Source organism: Limanda limanda, chromosome 11 (genome assembly GCF_963576545.1).
Source record: "Limanda limanda chromosome 11, fLimLim1.1, whole genome shotgun sequence".
Classification (NCBI taxonomy): domain Eukaryota; kingdom Metazoa; phylum Chordata; class Actinopteri; order Pleuronectiformes; family Pleuronectidae; genus Limanda; species Limanda limanda.
Genome location: NC_083646.1, coordinates 18,752,190 through 18,772,083, shown reverse-complemented (window position 1 = coordinate 18,772,083; position 19,894 = coordinate 18,752,190). Strand labels below are relative to the sequence as shown.

The window sequence follows — 19,894 nt, the reverse complement described above, 5'->3', positions numbered from 1 at the left end:
GAGACACCAGGGGGCAATCAAGAGGATTTGGCTTCTCTTTTGGGGGTTGTAATGTTGTATGTTCCTGTTGTACTTGATGCCGATTTAAGTTTTTTATATTGTTTTACATTGTTGCTTGTTTTGATGATTGTCTTTATTCATGTCGTTGCTTGTTTATTGGTGAGCCAAGGACAATTTTCCACTTTGGTGGAAGTCAAAGTTCTATTGTATTCTCTTATATTTTTAAATAGAGTGTGGTTCAGATACACATTCTGTTCCAAATTTATATCATATGAAGGTATTATTAACTTGAAAAGCAAACATGAGTGCAGAAGCCATGTGCATGAGTGTGGCTTGAGCTTGGAACTGATTATTTGACTGTTATACAAAAGATAAAAAAAGAAAATCTGGGATTGGTTGTGTTTTTTTTTTATTAAAGGCATAACCCATTCATAAGCCTCGTGACCATTTTGTTTTTTATAGAAAGTCTAACGTCTACAAGAACAGTGGTCAAAGCACTGAGTTCAGAAAAGTACTGAATCCCTGAAAGCAAGCACATCCAGATGGGGCCTTTGTTGGCTGCTTTATAAAAGGGTTTTCATTAGCTCATATATTGTACGCGATATTTTAGGCCACTTTTAAGAACCATAAATATAACAAATCTATTTTAAAATGTTCTGACGAACCCCTCATGCAGTAGGTCATGAAACACCACCTTGTATCATCTGCAGGCTGAACAGAAACAAATACTTGTTAATGGTTGACTTCACGTATTAAGAAACATTTTGTTACACCTGTGTGCTGCCACATTAGCAGACGCCTGTTTGACAAGACACTGACAGCTATCGGACAATCTGAAAGGTCAGCTGTGTGAATCAGTCCGTATTGCTCACTGATACACAATTGCAGATAACAGCAGGTTCAGGTGAGATGGCGTCCTGAGTGCTTTCAGCCGTGCTGGTGAATCCTGGGTATATCTAAATCAGAGGGAAAACAAACTATACCATTTTCAAGAGAAACGTGACATGGAACTCTAAGAAACCCAAATCCTGTGTGAGATAACAGAAGGTCTAATTGCTCCAAGCTCCATTTTAATGTAGTCGGCAAAGGATAGTTAATTAAGCCCTACTTCCCCTTAAACAGGGAATACATGTAATATGCAACAGCTGCTGCTTCTGAGAGTTAATGTGACGTACTATCAGCAAAAACTGAAATAAGAGAGCTAGGGCTATGGTGAATTATTGATGATTTGGCACTCAACAATTAATAACAAAGAACACAAATTAAGGCTATTTTCAGTCTGAGAGGGAAGGTTGTCATGTAAGAACACTGTGGGCAACTAATATAGCGAGGTAATCACAGCACTTAGTTTAATGTCGGTTTGGATAAAATCAGAAAAAGAACTCCAGGTTTTTACAAGCACATTCATTAAATTGTGATTGACTTTGAAATAAGGGATCTTCAGAGTTTTTGATGCTCTAAAGATGAACTGTGTAGAAATACTAAAAGACTAAATATCTTATAGTGGATTGGTAGATAATTCTATTCATTTTGCAAGGTTTTAGCAAAGTAGCAAAAATAATTATGCAGCCATGCATCACTGTTTGAAACTCTATGCAGGAAAAGATAGAATTTTCTTAGTTTCATATGCACATAAATCTGGACCTAACGGAGGGTTTCACCTCTTCAATAAATCAGTTGGTTCATTAAGATTCCAAAGAGACAGCACTGTCAAGTTTAATGGACTTGACAAAGTGGAGATATCGGCATGATTCCTTCTAACTAAATACCCACTGAACAGTTAATGCACACGAAGGACCAGGAGTGAGGACATTTAAAGGGCGGAAATTCACAAATCTCAGGAAGGTCAGACAAATGTACATAATAATTTACCTAATGAAGTTAACTTACTTAACTTAGATGCTACACCTGTTAAGCCTTCATATACCCAGTTACACCATCAAGCTTGGTTTGTCTCAGGTTCTTTGACCCAGCCTTTCCCTTCCCTTTATCCATTCACCCTTGTACTGCATCCTTTTAATCCATCTTCTTTATCCATACCCACATCCTCTTTCCCCTCCCTCCCTCATCCCTTCTTATTCAGTTTGGTGCATACGTCTTGCATGTCCTATACTAGGTCCTGTGTAAGTGCAATACACAATATGACTATTTGTTGGAGTGTGTGGGCATTGGGCTTCTCAAAGAATAGTCTCACATTGAGGGAAACATATTTTCCTTCTAAGAATATTCATAGCATATCCAGGCCCACAGTCACTTCCTTAGTTTCTTTAGATGTATCTATACTATAAATTGACTGCATATCCTTTTGCATATTTATTGAAAGTGACATTGCTACAAGTAAAAGCAATTTACTTTTGTAACTGAAAAATTACAGCATTAGGAAAAGTATCTATTCAGTGTCCAGCCAGAGGTAATTATTCAACAAGGCCAAAGGAGTCAGACGGTGTAATTAAGTCAAAAAGCGTGTTAGCCAATTTACCGACTGATTGAACAGCGTGTTTGAGTGCTACACAGTCACCTTGGTAAATTCTACAAAGAAAGCTGGTGAGGTTTTTGTAGCTGCTGTTCAATAGCTACCCTCTGACACTTCAGCCTCCCTGTCACCGGACCGCCCTGCTCTTATCTAAAAAGAAGGGCTTAAGCCTCCGCTTGTCCCCACACAAAAGAGTGGGCTGACATTGGCATGTGGCCAGTGAAACACAGGAGGAGGTTTCCCTTTCTCGATCTGATACACACATTTGCACAGAAAAGAGCAAAAACACAGAAGGCCCAGGCAGACAGAAACGCACGCAGCAGAGCTATGAAATACCGGGGATAAAATACTGGCCGACAGTGCAGGACCTTTGGTAATACAGGGACATATTATGAGAAGCAGTTAATAATAGAAATACCTTGATAAACACTTTGGAGAACTGAATAACTGATAATGAATGTACATTATCACAATGATGCAAAAATCATATTGTACAAAAATCCAATATTGACGTTCTTCTGCAACATTGTCCACATTAGCCTAATTAAAACACTGATATTAAATGGATTTCTAGTTTAATAAAAACAGCAAAACAAAATCCTTAGAGAAATTTATATTTCACCCTGAATTGCTTGAAGCTACTGTTCAAGTGTCACAACACATAACCCACATGATAAACAACACATCACGATATGATATGCCTTGTTGCTCTTTTAAAATAAATTATCACCATTTCCAGTTTCATGTCAACACACAGTGGCGTCCGATCTAATCTGGAAACATAAAATGATAATTGGTGAATTGTGTTCATTAGTGGTGAGTAAGGATAATTGACCATAGTATCACAGTGTCGTATGTCTCACACACTGACACTGACAAAGATAAAGCTTTCAGAGCTGTAGACATTACTTAATAATGTTCATTAATGTCTTATCACTATTTTGTGTTGACGTGTGTGTGTATGTGTTTGTGTGTGTGTGTGAAATTGTTGAAGCTACAATGGATATATTGAACATTAATCATTATTCATATGATGTTGGGTGAAATTATAGGACAACATGGCATGAGCTGAATGAAACTATTAACATCACTGAATTTGTCTGAAGTGCTCTTACATTATATTACCTTCCACCTAATTACGCCAATACATTAAGACGTGTTAATAGAAATGTTCAATAATACAGGACTCACTCCCCGAAAACCAGCAAGTTATTGGGACTGTGCTAAGATCACATAATACAAACTGAGCAATCATATGTTGAAGAAGGCTGTAGCATAATATGGTTTAATAATTCTGGAAATAGCTACAAAAGATCCTGACTTTACAGTACTTGATCATCGGGGACTTGAAAAGTTCTGATTCCAAGCCCTGTAGAGACGGTTCTACAGAGATGAACCAAAAACCTTTGCATACTTTTTTTTATCTGATCTCCCGAACTCCTGATGACAAACGCTAAACCAGCAACCCACGTCTACAAGGCGTGAAGTGAGTAAGCATCGGGGTATAGGATCAATATTGACCTGAAAGAAGAAGAAACCACTCGAAATGGTGCTGTTTCCAAGGCAAAGGAAAATGTACTTTCATGTGATTACGGAATACAATGAGAGTACAGCATCCTCACTGACAAGCAAAAAAATAAAGACTAAAGATCTTAAATCACTTCATAATTATAGAAATCCTTTGTAGATGTAGGGTCTATCATCATCACTTGAAAACTATTCAACTATTACTGTCATAACAAATGAAACAGAGAGCTCAGACTTGGCTTAGTTTGTGTTTACTAGTAGTCATTTTGTTCCTTGGCCATGTCACATGTTGCGCCAGCATGCCATCTTGACTGCTAAGTGATCAACAATCTGTCTCTTCCCACAATGTGTTTGTAACACAACACGGTCAGTTTGAAAAAAAATATGAGGAATAATTTCCTCTGTCATCCCTCAAATAAAAAAAACAGCCACAAAACAGAATAACAGAAAGCACATGGAATCAAAAGAGATCACTCCTTGTAGGTCCAGTCAGTTGGATTCAAAGATGGTGTGCCTATAAGAAATGTCACATACTGTTTATATCTAGCATGCTTAAGAGTGTAGGTCTAACAAATGCAAATAATATAAGCAGTATGTTATTTTAGAAGCCTAGATGTAGGAGAGCAAGGACAAACACGTTCATATTTTAGACCCTCTGCAATATAAATTGATAGAAGACACCTTCCTCTTTCTCCAAAAGTGTTAGTCTCTTCCAGCTGGTCATCAATGTTCATTTTGATTAGTCTCTGTTTTCCTCTTTAATTTAAATACCTGTTGTTTATCAGTTAGTTTCACACGGATAATAAACTGAAAAGAAAAAAAAATCTATATTTGGTGTGACCACCTTTAAAAACAGAACCCGTTCACCTCGGTGCATTTGCACACAGTGTTACTCTGGCTGGTAGGTTATTCTGAGCATCTTAGCAAACAATCCTATGTGGACTCCATGAGGGTCAGGGTCTGTGGGGACCACAACATCTGCTGCAAAACATCTTATGCTGTTTTCTATGAATTTGGCTGGACAATTAAGGTTGTTGTAATGCAGCAGAATAAATATGTGACTGAATAGATGTCTCCGACATCGTGTGTTGGATAATTTTAAGTACCGAAAACGTTTGCACAGTAATGTATATAACAAAAGCATTTATTTGAAGTATATACAAGGTTACATATAAATCAATATACAATAAGTAAGTTAAAGTAATTGAAGACCGCCATTTACTACTACAGCAACACAGTACAGTAATATTGAGCCCAAATAATTGTGAAAAATAAATGTTTTACATCTTTTCTTTAACATTATTCACAGAAAAATTCCAAAATCCGATTTTGTTTTCCAAAAAAAAACTATATTTACAGTGAAGATCCTCATAAAGGACACGCCAGTCTGGCAGATTTGCCATTAGAATTGTGCTGTCAGGCAAACTGACCTGATGCACAAGAGGAGCTGACAGATAGTGACCATGTAGCACACAGCCCAAGGCGGCCCAGAAGCCAACAAGAACACGCTACAGTTACACAAAAGGAGAAAGAAAAAGTTACGAGGAAAAAACAAGTGGAAAAGCGAAGAAGAGGCCATCACAGCAGCGTTCACTGAAGCCATGAAGAATGTTTGCAGAAATGGATAGAAATACAGGCACGAGATGAGGACGAAGATGCAGCTCCAGTTGCACATAGCATAGACATTATATTTTTCATTCCGCATATTTCATAAGGAAATATTTTCTTGTAATTAACAGTATATCCTAATTCAACGACTATAGTGTCCTTTGATAATAGTTTAAAGGTTATTGTTATTGTGATGCTCAGAGAAGTTTTAAACACAGTCTTCACCAACTGGGATAGTTTAACAATGAATCCATTAGTGATGCTGAAAAGAATCTAAAATTGTGTGACACTAATGTATCATTAAGATGAATAACCATATATATATACATATATAAAATAAATTTTCTTTGTGCAGCCACAAACCAGTCAGACAGCATTTGAGGAAAACAGCTGACAAACAGCATGACATAGTTAGGGAAAAGCAATTCCCTGGCAGGAAGTCACCAAGATGAAGACCTGGTAAAATAACCATTACTATAATTATTATGTCTTTTTCTATGCTAGCAATGCCCTTTTGGCTCTGAAATAGTAAATTGCATTCTGGTCTTTGAAATAGGATTATCAGTGAGGCATGGCTTTTGTGACATGCTTGTTAAATTAATGTTTTTTCCTTCATACATTAGTTACAATAAGCCCACAATTAGACGTGGGTTTATAGGTGTATGAATGAGCCCAAATTAATTAAAGTCTACATTACCCAGATAATTGGTTTTCCGATATTGTTCTTTCTTTGCCTTTCCCTGTTTATACTAACTGCCTGGACATTTTGTGCTTGAAACAGCAAAACCACTGGAAAGTGGGTGACCTTTTAATAAAATATATTTAAAAAAAACAACACATTGGAATATCTATCGCTCAACTGCTATGCTAAATTAGTTTTGGTTAAAAGGTCACGTTTGTTTGTTTGCTCAAAAGACTATACTGCTTGTTTAAAATGGAAGCTGAAAGGAAAATATATAGATACATGTCTGGGAGACAATGGAACGTAAAACAAGTCGAATCAGATTAAATCTAGGTATTAAAACAGATTGAACTGAAACTGGGTTAAACTTCACTTGAGGTAAGGATACGGAAGTTGAGTTTGAAACGGCTTTCCTTTTGACAGAGTAGTTTACCCTTTTCTTGTCTTTATGCCAGGTCGGTCAGCATTTTCTCTCTTCTCTATCAACTATCTGAGATAAGTAAGTGCATTTCGAAAACGTTGAAAGATAAGTCCTTGAATATTTGCTGAGATTTTAGCCCTACTACTTAAATCACTCACTGCGGTTACATGTGTCCGATTGGAACCCGATTTCTGGCGTTGTCGGGTTTCAATCGAAGATCCATTTCATGTAACTCCACAAATCTAGATTTCTTGTGTCCGACTGAAGTCGGATAACCACCCCCAGATAAGTAGATCGGATTTGGCTGTATATCGGACAACGCGCGCATGTAACTCTGGAAGCTAGACAACAACTGGAGATGACGTCTTTGCGCATGCTTGAGATCCTGCCCCCCCCCCTCCCTCCCTGGCCGTGACCCGGACCATTCTAATCAAATGCGCCGTTCGCATTCGCAGTACTCCTAGAGTAAACATGCACAACATCATGTAGAGGGACGTAGCTTCACCTTGCTCTCCGTTCGTCATCTTTCTCGCATGCTGAGTTGAAGGCTGTTGTTGTTTTTTGTTGGTAGTCACCACTAGCTAGCACACTAGATTTGGACCTGTGATGCTTTACAATATTTAGCAGTCAGTGGGGGTGAGGGGCAGTGTGCCTTCAGTTTGTGGACCGAGTTGAACATGTCTTCTTGTATATGTCCTCAGATAAAATACAGCAGTAGTCGGCAACTGGATCAAAACCAGATCAATTTGGGAATTTCATAACTTTTATATTATTATATCGGACTGACTAACATGTTGCTGATCTCTATCATGGAAACATTCATGGGACCACTTCTTCTTTAGCGAATGTGCAACAAATTAAAAGCACATTTGTTTTATTAGAGCAATATGTTATATCGAGCTGAATTAGAGAGCTTTTATTTTGGAAAGTGGTTCACTTGGGACTGAATTACGTCAAAACAAACCTCTGAAATACCTGACACACGCTGTATAAACTATAACACCAGTTAAGTTAACCATTCTAAATTATATATAACCACACACGTGCACAGTAATGAAGCTAATTAAGTTTCATTTTATTAAAAACCATGACTATAAAATCTTCCCTGCAGATAAAACAAGTAGAATGAATGCAAAGTTTTCTAACTTCCCGCTGCAGTATAGACTGTTTAGACAAAAGCTCTCCACACAGCGTCCAGCACACAAACAATACAAAGTGACAGTATCTGGTAGAACTCTTTAGGAAGGACTCACATAATGATAAGGAACAATTCTGAGGTAGACTAAGGGGCATTGACATAAGCCAAGCAGAAAGCTCATTCACACAGGCAGGTTTAGAGCGGGCACTGTACTATGCATAATTCAAGTAAGGATTTATCGTATGCAGCGTTTTTTCTCTCTGCTACCGTTTGACCTTACCTGCCACACCACCGGTTCCATGTGATCAGCTGTAGTGGACAGGCAGACACTCAACACAATGGTGTGAGAGGCGGAGGTCAGGACACTGGCGATGATGGCTTCCCGCATGGAGAACGGCAGCATAGTGTAAACCACGAACACAATGAACAGGAAGAATGACACCTGTGGAGAGGATGATTCAGAAAAAAGGGAGATATATAAATGAAAGAGAAAATACAGATGCAAATAAAATACCTGTGAGAGGAGAAGCAGCATTACCCAAGAGGTCTAAACACTGCTTTTTGAAATGAAGTTTACTTATGTACGGCAACATTGCTGGCATGAAAAAATAAAGTGGTAAAAAAAATCTGGCCTGCTCTGGGAATGAGTTTCATGTCAAGTAACTCAGTAACAGGAGGAACAAATTTGTGGCAATAGGCATAATATTAATACAGGAACAGTCAACACATTGCAACATTCGTAGCATCTTCAGTTTTTTTCCAAGCTCCCTCGATTACTGGAAGCAGAAATAAGGGCCAACTCTCACACTTCAAACCTGACACCTCTGATGCAGCATGTGGAGTGCTTCTGTTTTTACTCAAGCTCCACACACACACACACGCACACACACAAACACACGCATACACACACACACACACCCACAAGTGAGGACACTCATTGGCACAATGAACATTCCCAAGCCCAAACCATCCAAACTAAATGCCTAACCTAAACCTAATTCTAAGCCTTAAAACCAAGTGTGCGTTTAAAATGGTTCTCACTAAGATGCACTGTTAGTACAGGAGCACACACAAACACACACAAACACTTAATATGCCTTCGGCTGCAGGGTTAAAGCAGCTCATCTGCTGTTGTGCATGTGCAGAATGAGGCCAGTGTTCTCACAGGCTGCAGCCAGGTGCCTTATATCCTCTGCGGTTTCTTTGCATGACTAGTGAAAAAGCAGGAGTTTGTGTGCAGGGGGGCAGTAGTATGGGGGGGAAAGGAAAGCAAGAGAGGGAGCAACAGTAGCTCCTCTGTTTAAGCTTAGGTCACTAAGATGCGCATTGCTTTCCTTATAGCCATCTGTGCAAGTGAATGCAAAGAGGAGCAATATCAAGGGACAGTTGGTAACCTTGAAGACATGACTGATGATGATTTAAGGCTCTTATATACTACTACGTGTCCGTTTCTCGGAGAGGTCTCAGCGGGAGACAAAGAGTCTTTTTGATTTTTACTTCTCCGTCAGTCTACGTCCGGAAAAAATTCACCGCCAAACCCATAGGTGGCGCAACGGAAGACGAGCTCAGAGAAGCCTACCCCATTTGGGAAGAAGAAGTCCACGTGTCTCTGTTTACATGTTAGCTTGCGTCCCACACACTGAACCATGGCAACTAACAGAACTAAATAAAGTGACACCCAGCGGGTCAAAATGCTGATGTAATCGTTTCTTAGCGCAGCGGTTCCCCGGTCTTGTTTCCGAACTGTGTTGCTGATTCCACAGCTTGAATCTGCTTGAGGCTACATGTAGCTAGAAGCTACACGGACCTAGCTCCCCCCAGCTTCCACACACAGTCAGCAGGGACTCCCGGCACTAACTACTACTATCCAGTGTTTGCTTCTAACCTGACGGTATTATAGAAACAGTGTCATGATAGAAGTGGAATTAAAGTCGTGACGGCGGGTTCTTGCACTGTTACCACCGCAGTTAGCATGGTGGCTAGCCTAGCCCGCTAGCCTAGCCTGCTAGCGCCGTTTTGAAAGCTCGTTATAACCGTATGTGACCGTGCACACATGCCCTCAGTGCTCTAACGAGCCACTGTCAGCCGGACAACTCTGCTGGCTTAACACACACGTCACATTAATCGTAGAATCATAGTTGTGTTCGTGTTTGTTGCTACATGTAAACAGAAAGTTTGAGGTCCGGAAATACGGAAATGACGTCATACGGAAATGATGTCGTTCGCGGACCAATCACAGCCAAGAGCGGTCCGTCGGGTCTCCAACATAGTTAGAAAAATCAGACGTGTACAAAAAGCTGTCCGAAGCCCTCGGAGAGGACGTTTCACGACGGATAGGGCGGTCTTATCTGTCCGTAATAGAAAAAACGGAGAGGCATAAATTGGCCTTAACTCATTGAATAAAAATTCTACTCCAATGGGTCTTGTGTCCTCTGCAGTGACAGACCTCCTGCTGCTTCAATACAGGTAAAAGTAGAAATATATAATACTTAGTAGCCTGATGGATGATTATCTATTGGTTGTAGGCTTCAAATTTTCTCAAATTACTAAACAGTGAACATGTAAAAAAACACACCATCATACAGAAGGGAAAAAAATTGCAATTATATAAAATAATAATAAAATATTTACAAAAAAAGTCTCGTCCTGTTTCTCATGTTTCGGTGTTTTTAAAAATCAAGTCATATCCACCAGCCCTTTTTTGGCAAGCTAGCATACACCGTTAACGTGTGTTTTTAAGTAGATGCGTTTGTCGTTTTTTTGTCTACATCATGATAACCATTTCAAACATTCTTATTTGACAGTAGACTGCTCTCTTCAAACCTAGCCAGGTAATACAAATGACAATAAGACTCTTGGCTAACGCGTGAATATATATGCAGTTTTGTTATCAATATGCACTGTACCTGAAAAATAAACCTATAAAAACAATGAACAGAATATATACATTATAAACAGGATTTCACTTAGAAGCTATTGAAATTTGCACAACACAAATCTGAAATTATAATATTTACTCTCTCAGGTGAGTAAAGTACTCTGCCTTAAAAGGTTCATAGGGCTCAATCTGCTGTGGATCATAAATATTTAGTAAAATGTGTTTGTTCTAACACCTCATAAATAAAGAGCTGAAATAAAGTAACCCAAATCAATTTCAGAGCCAGTCTACAACAAGTGTGGGGAAAAAAATATTCAAGTCAATTCTGAAAAGCCAACACTTCAGTAATACTGTGTCAGGAATCTGTAAAATATTTGTAATTTCATCAGAACAATCAGCATCTGTGACTCAAGATGAAAGGTATTTACAATCATTGATTAACTGCAGAAAAATTATGTGAGGAATTTCTATCCCAAGATGAGCAGCAGCAGTGAGTAGTAGTAGTTGCTGTTGTTATTACAAGGTTTTTGCAGAGCAGGAATCAAAGTCAAAGTAAGACCATGGGGAATCACCATCTATTCAGCCACTTCTTATTGTACCTCTTGACGTTTGAAGCAGGTGCGCAGGAAAAAAATATTTATGATTCTATTCAATTTCATGCAACATAAAGAGAATTATACTGTAGAGAGCAGACGAGCAGCAACTCCCGGAGGTGTCCTTGCTTTTTCCTTTGCCATTTCTTGTGAGAAGGCTTTTCTTGTGTGAAAAAAATTCAAATCTTGATTTATATTCAACCCAGCAAGGCTGCAAATTATTGCTAAAACATATCTACACAAACTGGAAATGTATTATCCAGGTAAATATATACTGCACACTTTCTCTGCATGCTTCCTAAAATAAAAAATATATCTATGTAGCAGTAATTAAAGTAACACTCTGGTTTCCAAGTATCAGGGACAACAGAGCTTAGTCAATATGGAAGTGGGGAGACAGAGACCTTTATACAGTGGAGACCATGACTGATGCTAAATGTGTTAGATGCTAAGTAATAATGTGTGCAACATCAACACAGATAAAAACCGGAAGGGCACTCAGAGAGCACATTCCTTTTACCAAGGCCCAACAGTCCCCTTATAAAACCACATTTTAATTCACTGGACTTCGTAAATATCAGTCCACAAAATATGCCAGATTTGTGTAATCTACAGCCGTGGCCAAAAGTTTTGAGAATGACACAAGTATTGATTTTCACAAAGTGTGTTGCTTCAGTGTTTTCAGATCTTTTTGTCAGATGTTATTATGGTATACTGAAGTATAATTACAAGCATTTCATGAGTGTCAAAGAGTTTTATTGACAATAACATCAAGTTTATGCAAAGATTCAATATTTGCAGTGTTGACCCTTCTTTTTCAAGACCTCTACAATTCACCATGGCATGCTGTCAATTAACTTCTGGGCCACATCCTGACTGATGGCAGCCCATTCTTGCATAATCAATGCTTGGACTTTGTCAGAATTTGTGGATTTTTGTTTGTCCACCCGCCTCTTGAGGATTGACCACAAATTCTCAATGGGATTAGGGTCTGGGGAGTTTCCTAGCCATGGACCCAACATTTCAATGTTGTTACCCGAGCCAGTTAGTTATCTCTTTTGCCTTATGGCAAGGTGCTCCATCATGCTGGAAAAGGCATTGTTCGTCACCAAATAGTTCTTGGATGGTTGGGAGAAGTGGATCTCGGAGGATGTTTTGGTACCATTCTTTATTCATGGCTGTGTTCTTATGCAAAATTGTTAGTGAGCCCACTCCCTTGGCTGAGAAGCAACCCCACACATGAATGGTCTCAGGATTCTACTGTTGGCATGACACAGAGCTGATGGTAGCGCTCACCTTTTCTTCTCCAGACAAGCTTTTTTCGAGATGCCCCAAACAATCGGTAAGGGGATTCATCAGAAAAAAAGACTTTATCCCAGTCCTCAGCAGTCCAATCCCTGTACCTTTGGCAGAATATCAGTCTGTCCCTGATGTTTTTCCCGGAGACAAATGGCTTCTTTGCTGCCCTTCTTGACACCATGCCATCATCCAAAAGTCTTCGCCTCACTGTGCGTGCAGATGCACTCACACCTGCATGCTGCCATTCCTGACCAACCTCTGCACTGGTAGTGGCCCGATCCCGTAGCTGAATCAACTTTAGGAGACGGTCCTGGCGTTTGCTGGACTTCCTGGCTCCCTGAAGCCTTTTTCACAACGATTGAACCTCTCTCCTTGAAGTTCTTGATGATCCGATAAATGGTAAATTCAGGTGCAATCTTACTGGCAGCAATATCCAAGCCTCTGAAGACCTTTTTGTGCAAAGCAATGATGACTGCACGTGTTTCCTTGCAGGTAACCATGGTTAACAGAGGAAGAACAATGATTTCAAGCAACACCCTCCTTTTAAAGCTTCCAGTCTGCTATTCTGTCTAAATCAGCATGACAGAGTGATCTCCAGACTTGTCCCCTGTGTTAACAAGAGAATCACTGACATCATGTCAAATGGTCCTTCTGTGGCAGGGCTGAAATGCAGTGGAAATGTTTTTTTGGGGATTAAGTTCAATTTCGTGGCAAAGAGGAACTTAGCAAATAATTGCAATTCATCTGATCACTCTTCATAACATTCTTGAGTATATGCAAATTGCCATTATAAAAACTGAGGCAGCAGACTTTGTTAGAATGTATATTTGTGTCATTCTCAAAACTTTTGGCCACGGCTGTAGGTCAATGATGTATTCTCTGAAAAACGCTATATCTGGCAAAGTTAAAGAAATTGGGGGGAAAAAATGGATCAGCCCCAATATTTAATGGATCCTTTCCTGACCCAACCACATCTTCCAAGTTCCGAGGTATCAGTCCAATTTTTGCGTAATCCTGCTGACTAACAGTTACAGGCATGGTCAGCATCAGACCACCAAACAGGTCTTTAAAAGACAGTTACACTAATTACATTGTGGGAAGGGAAATTATATAATCAAGTTCCTTCCACGCCAACTCACACATATGAACAACTTGATGCCAGCGAAACACTCATGACAAAATTTCACTAATCTTTGAGAAGACACAGAGGCTCTGAGTGTTTTAATTTGTTCCGAATCTGCAGACTGACATTTTCATTTCCCCTCTATTTGAGCCGTTAACCCTAACCCTAATATTTTGAGTATAAAGAGGAAAGGATGCATTTTTCCTAAACCAAACAAGGGTGGCAATTTGAACTGCACAAAAATGTGTCCCGGTTCTCTTGAGACTGTTGCACCTACCTGCATGAACGGTCAAAATATGAAATCCTTGTGAAGTGAGATATATAATAGTTTAGTGAGTGATCCTATAAGTGGGTGGCTTTCTTGACTCTAACCCTCTCCTTAAAGCTACATATCTATATTTAAAAGAAAACCAGCCCACTAACTGTTGACAAGCTTAAAAGACTAATAGAACTAGAGTGCTTTTAGTTGAATAATCCATAATTTAGAAGAATATGTAGTACAATTATTTTGATATTTTAGTTTTCTCTTGTTTTCTCACTTGTCAAACGCAATGGATTGATGGGTAAAAATTGGTAATAAGGTTTGCTCCATTTGCACTTTTGCTTATTTGTGTGGTCTCTTCAGAATGACAGGTGCAATAACACAACTCTATACCACCGTCTGACTAAGATTTAATTGGCCCCAGTCTTATACTTTTTTTCCAATGTCATGGTTCAGTAATGCTGGCAAGCGAAAGGATTCAAACGCACACATAAGGGCAGAGCAGTGTTTTTGAGGCAGTCAAGTGAAGAGAGGTTGCAGGAATAGGAAAAAATAGACGGCAGCAATTTTATACACAAAATATGACAAATCGCAAAAGGGAGGGTGGAGAGTCATCTTTTTATAGCTTGGCTCAAATAACCAAACTAAAAAAAACTACAGTAAAAGATGTGTATTGTCGCTAGCAGAGATGAGATCAATAAACTGGTGTGACTAGTCTAGAAATAAATTGAAATGCTGTAGTATTTCTGAGTATTTTTTTGTATTCCTGATTCCTGATCGGAGTAGAATTTAAAGGATTTAGTGAACTCCTAAAATGTTTGTGGACTCAAGTACTTCACCCAGTCCTCAATCAGCATAGTGGTAAGTAGACAATGAGTGAATTTATTTATTATTCGGTTTATCCCTTTAATGACTGCAAAGGCTGGTGTTTCTGCAGTATAACAATTAGTGCTCCTGGCTCTAAAACACAGTAAATTAAAACCGTGAAAAGTGTTACGTTTCAGGACTTTAATTAAAAGAAACTGGTAAATTATCCAGTGACTGTGAACCTACAAGCACCGTGAACATTAACAGTCTTTCTCCTCTGTGGATTTGTATGTATTAACCATATCAAAAGAGGAAAAAGAAAGTATTAACTTACTTCCTAAGAGAGAGCTGCTAATTGCTGCCAAATATCATCGAGCAAGGCAACATAATTTACTTATAATCCAGAGAGTCTTTTGTTCCTGAATTAATGGTCTGAAATCCAATGTTGCTAACTCAATCATGAAACTATATCAACTGTAATGGAGAGGCTGCTGGGGGAAAGACACCTGCTGAGTGGTGCTGCATGCGTGATACATCATGCAGTAATAAAACAGAAAGGGTCGGTCTTCATCGTGGATGATGCGAGCGCATGAGGACCCTCTCTCTGACAATTAAGAGGACAAGGCTTTTTGTGCTCCAGCATGGTGCCGTCAACTCTGCTTCGGCCCATGAGTCAATTCCTTGATAATGACACTAAGGAGGGTTTACAAAACAAATTAGAGTGATGGAGTGTCAGATTACATCAGACCTTTAGTCCACAGTCTGTGGAAGAGATTAGTTTACAGGCTGGATTTACAGTAAAGAGTGGGTGTCCGTGTCCATCTGAGCATTTATGTGTCAATCTGCTGTTTAACTCTAAAAAAAAAACACAAGCTCTTTTCATTTACAGCTACTTAAATTTAAGTAAAAAGATAGATTTTCAGATTTATAGCAAAGATAAAAAAATGTATTCAAAAGATAAAATAATAATCAAAGAAAGTGCTTTGTCTGTTTCAGTCCTCCTGCAATACGTGTTAATGTTTTATGTATATGTATCCACGTTTTCCCATCTTCCGTGCATCAAAACACAATTTAAGTAAATTATTCCTCCTCTGCTCCCCCTCTCCATCCTCAGACTTCCTTTACCCACCTTTTATGCCTGACAGTGATTCCTCACCGACTATTACCATCTGCCCGCTTCTTTACCATTTCAGACTGGGAAGCCTTTTCCTTTTCCTTCACCACAGCTACCTTCTCCCCCACCTCTGCTTTAAAAGCTAAAGAAGCTGGCAGTGTACCCACAAAGGAGAGTGTGTGTGTGTGGGTGTGTATGTGTGTGTGTGGGTGTGTGCGTGCGTGGGTGTGTGTGTGTGTGTGTGTGTGTGTGTGTGACAGAGACGGTGAGTGATCAGGAGAGACAGAAAGAAGGGAGGGGATGAGATGAGACAGCTCTCAGTGAGGGGAAGAGACTGGGCTACACAGATAAGCCCTTCTCTTCATCGTCAGCAAAGAGAGAGGGGCATTGTGGAGAGAGGATAAGCATCCAATTGATTCCGGGTTTGAAAATGGAAAGTGTACTATATACAAATAACTTGAGGAGCAGGGCTGGTGAGCACAACAGCGCTGAGGGAAACATTTGGAGCCTCTCCGTTTTTTTCTTTTTACCTGACATTACTGACACAGCAGTTTGTATTGTAACCAGCTCTTGTTCTCTCACCGTCTCTTTGAAAATGTCAACACAATATATAGTTATTCTGACAGCTGACTATGTCTCCTATGTGGGGAAGCTGCTTCACACCGCTGAAGTTATAAAAGAAATGCAACACAATAAGGAATGGAAGTAGCTCCATCCGAATCGCAGCAGAGACGTAATTGAAATATGTGAATTTGAGGTGCCATCTGGGCTGGAGCTGATGGGAAAAGCTCCAAAAGTTATGTCTTTTCCAGCAGTGAAGAAGTCCAGTTAGCTTGTAAGCGTGCAAGGGCTTTGTGGAAACTAATATGTCCTGACATGAAAGAATGAAGGAGGGGGAGAGATAGTATTTCCAGTACTGAGAAATTATGCTGCAGGAGGATTTGAGTTTCACTAAGTAGGTCGTGCGGTCAGTGTTGGTCAAGTTACTTCTAAAAAGTAATTAGTTACAGTTACAAATTACTTCTCCCAAAAAGTAATTGAGTTAGTAACTCAGTTACCACATTGTTAGAGTAATTAGTTACTCAGCAAAGTAACTGTGGCGTTATTTTTCATGTTTTATAACGCTGTTACGTTCTGTAACATCTTTAACGTCAAAGATGTTTATATTAACTGATTGAAGAATAAAAACACTATATACAGTATTTTAGAACATTTGGTATTTATTTGAACTCAATAGATTGCAGCCTGCCATATGATGCATAGAATTAAAACATATAAAAATAAATATTGAAAATAAAATTCAAGTGCAAATGTAAACTTGGGTAAAAAGAAACAAAGGAAAATCTGGCCATTAAGTAGTGTGAGAAGTAGTGCCGGTACTTCCAGTTATTGAACGCTACTTTTGAATTTCCCTGGCTCGTCGCCATTGTCGCTGTCTTGAGCTGTAGTCAGAGCGTGCAGTGAGACAGCTCTCTCCACGCAGCTGGGGTGTAATATTGTAACGGATCGAGAGACCCCCCCCCCACCAGAGTGTTGTTTGACAGCCGTCGCCGGATGATGACGTAGCGAGCGACGTCAAGCCTATTCATTGGTGGAGAAGGAGTCGCAAGGGACAGGAGAAAGCGGAAGTGCGGAGGAAGCCGGCAAACAGCGTCGGGGACTGCGGAGTCGCTGCCGGTTGAGATTGCCGACTGACCGCTTCATTCAACCAAATTGTAGTAACGCGCCACTTTACATTATCAATAACGATAACGGCGTTGTAACGATGACAAAAGTAAATACACCTGTGTGTCGAGTTTTGTGAAGATCGGTCAATGTGAACACGTTCCAGGGGTCTCGGGGGCACCGTTGAGCCATTTTGCGATGCCCATTGAAAATTCCTTCAGAATATGTAAATTTTCACTACTTTCTAACTTTCTGCAAATTTTGGTAAGAAGTTCAGCATGTTAAAGCCCTCAAAAAGCCAATTCATTTGCCTGAATAATAATAATAATAATAACTAAAATTTTTAGGGCTGCAAAGCAGCACTGGGTGGGCCCGAGCACATCCATTTTGAAGCGTTGCATGCTTTTTGTCTGAAAAAACAAAAATAACCAGTTCTGAGAGAGAAAGAGACGTGACCTTTGCAAGACATAAAGTTTCCTTTGATCTAGGAAGACTGAAATCAAAGGATTTATGGTCCATGTATGTCCGCGCTACAGAACATCGTGTTTTAATGGCGTGTAATCAAATTTTGACGCCACGCCACGGTCACACCGTGTGATTAAAAAAAAATCCGTCAGTCAGTTTTTATCTCCATCTTGTTGTGATGACACTCATCTCAATTTGAAGTTGATCCGATGAAAACCCTGGTACAAGTGTATCAAAGAAAAAATGTGGAATATGGCCAAAATGGCCACTAAATACAAAATATCAGGCTTTCTGTTTTGTTTTTACAATTGCACCCAGAGACTTTTTTGTTTGTTTGGTCATGATACACCTGTATATCGATTTTTGTGAAGATAGGTCAATGGGAACACCTTCCGGGGGTCTCGGGGGGTCTCAGGGGGCACCGTTGAGCCATTTTGCGAAGCCCATTAAAAATTCCTTCAGAATACGTAAATTTTCACCACTTTCTAACTTTCTGCAAATTTTGGTAAGAAGTTGAGCATGTTAAAGCCCTCAAAAAGCCAATTCATTTGCCTGAATAATAATAATAATAATAATAATAATAATAATAATAATAATAATAATCCTTACAATTTCAATAGGGTCTCACCAGACACCTTTGATGTCTGTGCTCGGGCCCTAATTAATTAGATTACTCCGTTACTGAAAAAGAACTCCGTTAGTAACGCCGTTATACTTAAACGCCGTTACTCCCAACACTGCGTGCGGTTGCACGGTTTGTCCACTGTCATTTTCAGGGAAACTGTTTTACCCTATGTAGTAATGCAATGGTGACTAGCAACACGAAAGGTGTCTTAGTAAGAGCTATAAAGAATGCACAGCATGTCCTGAGTGGTCCATGGTAATGTTGTCACAGGAGAGAGGAAAGGTTGAGATGAAAGCAGAACTCATTAAAGCAGCGGCTGCACATCGCTGACCTCATTCAACTTCCTCTTTAACTCACAAATTATTTGGTCTGCTACTCTTACACAAATAAAAATCAGCTGATAAAATGTTAATAAACAACATGTATTGTTGTTGTCATTTTAGGTTTCCATTAGGGATTGGTAATCACTGTGAGCCGTCACTGTGATTTTAGCTTTAGACAAGAACATTGGTCAATTTGACCTTTAAGAATTCACCCTCTAACAACACATGACAACCATGAGACTAATTATAGTACATTCTATGTGCTATTCTCACCCAGCTGCTGCAGCACTTTTTCAGATTGTGCTTTTTGTTATTTGGCCTTTATTCATCGAGACAGTCAGAGGATATTATTATGGTTCATTTAATATGGGGACAGCAATGCCAGAAACTCAAAGCTGACAGCACAGCACAAACATATATTATTACATTACATTTCATGTCATTTGGGAGAAGCTTTAATCCAAAGCGACTGACAATTAGTGCATTAAACACCTATGAGGGGCCATTTAGGGGTTCCGTATCTTGCCCAAAGTAAGTGGCATGCAGATGTGGAACGACCACTCTACCCCTCAGCCAAAGCTGCCCCCCCCTATTTAATTGATGATTTGTTGGATGACATGAAACCTTATGGCCAAGAAATGTAATTGAGGCAGGATATTTTACAGTTCAACCATAAACTTGCCTTAAATAACTATAAATCGAAGAAAAAAATACAAAGTACATTTTTTTATATAAAAAGTTAATATAAATTATTTTCTGCATAGTTTGTGTGAAATTAAAGTTGTCAGATAAGCGCATTTTGGCAAACAATTAAAAGCTTTAATTAAAAGACAATCTAATGCAATCAATCTATGAATATAAACTCTTGGATGTCTAAAAAACGGGGAATCA

General features: G+C 39.3%; 1 protein-coding gene across 1 annotated transcript in view; it reads right to left on the bottom strand.

Annotated features, from left to right (window-relative positions):
* Window positions 1-19,894, bottom strand: part of adcy2a (adenylate cyclase 2a) — a 65,348-nt gene that overhangs the window by 36,268 nt on the left and 9,186 nt on the right. The window contains exon 3 of the mRNA XM_061081344.1: window positions 8,130-8,291. Coding sequence (XP_060937327.1) covers window positions 8,130-8,291 — 162 coding nt within the window. The remainder of the gene's footprint in view (window positions 1-8,129; window positions 8,292-19,894) is intronic.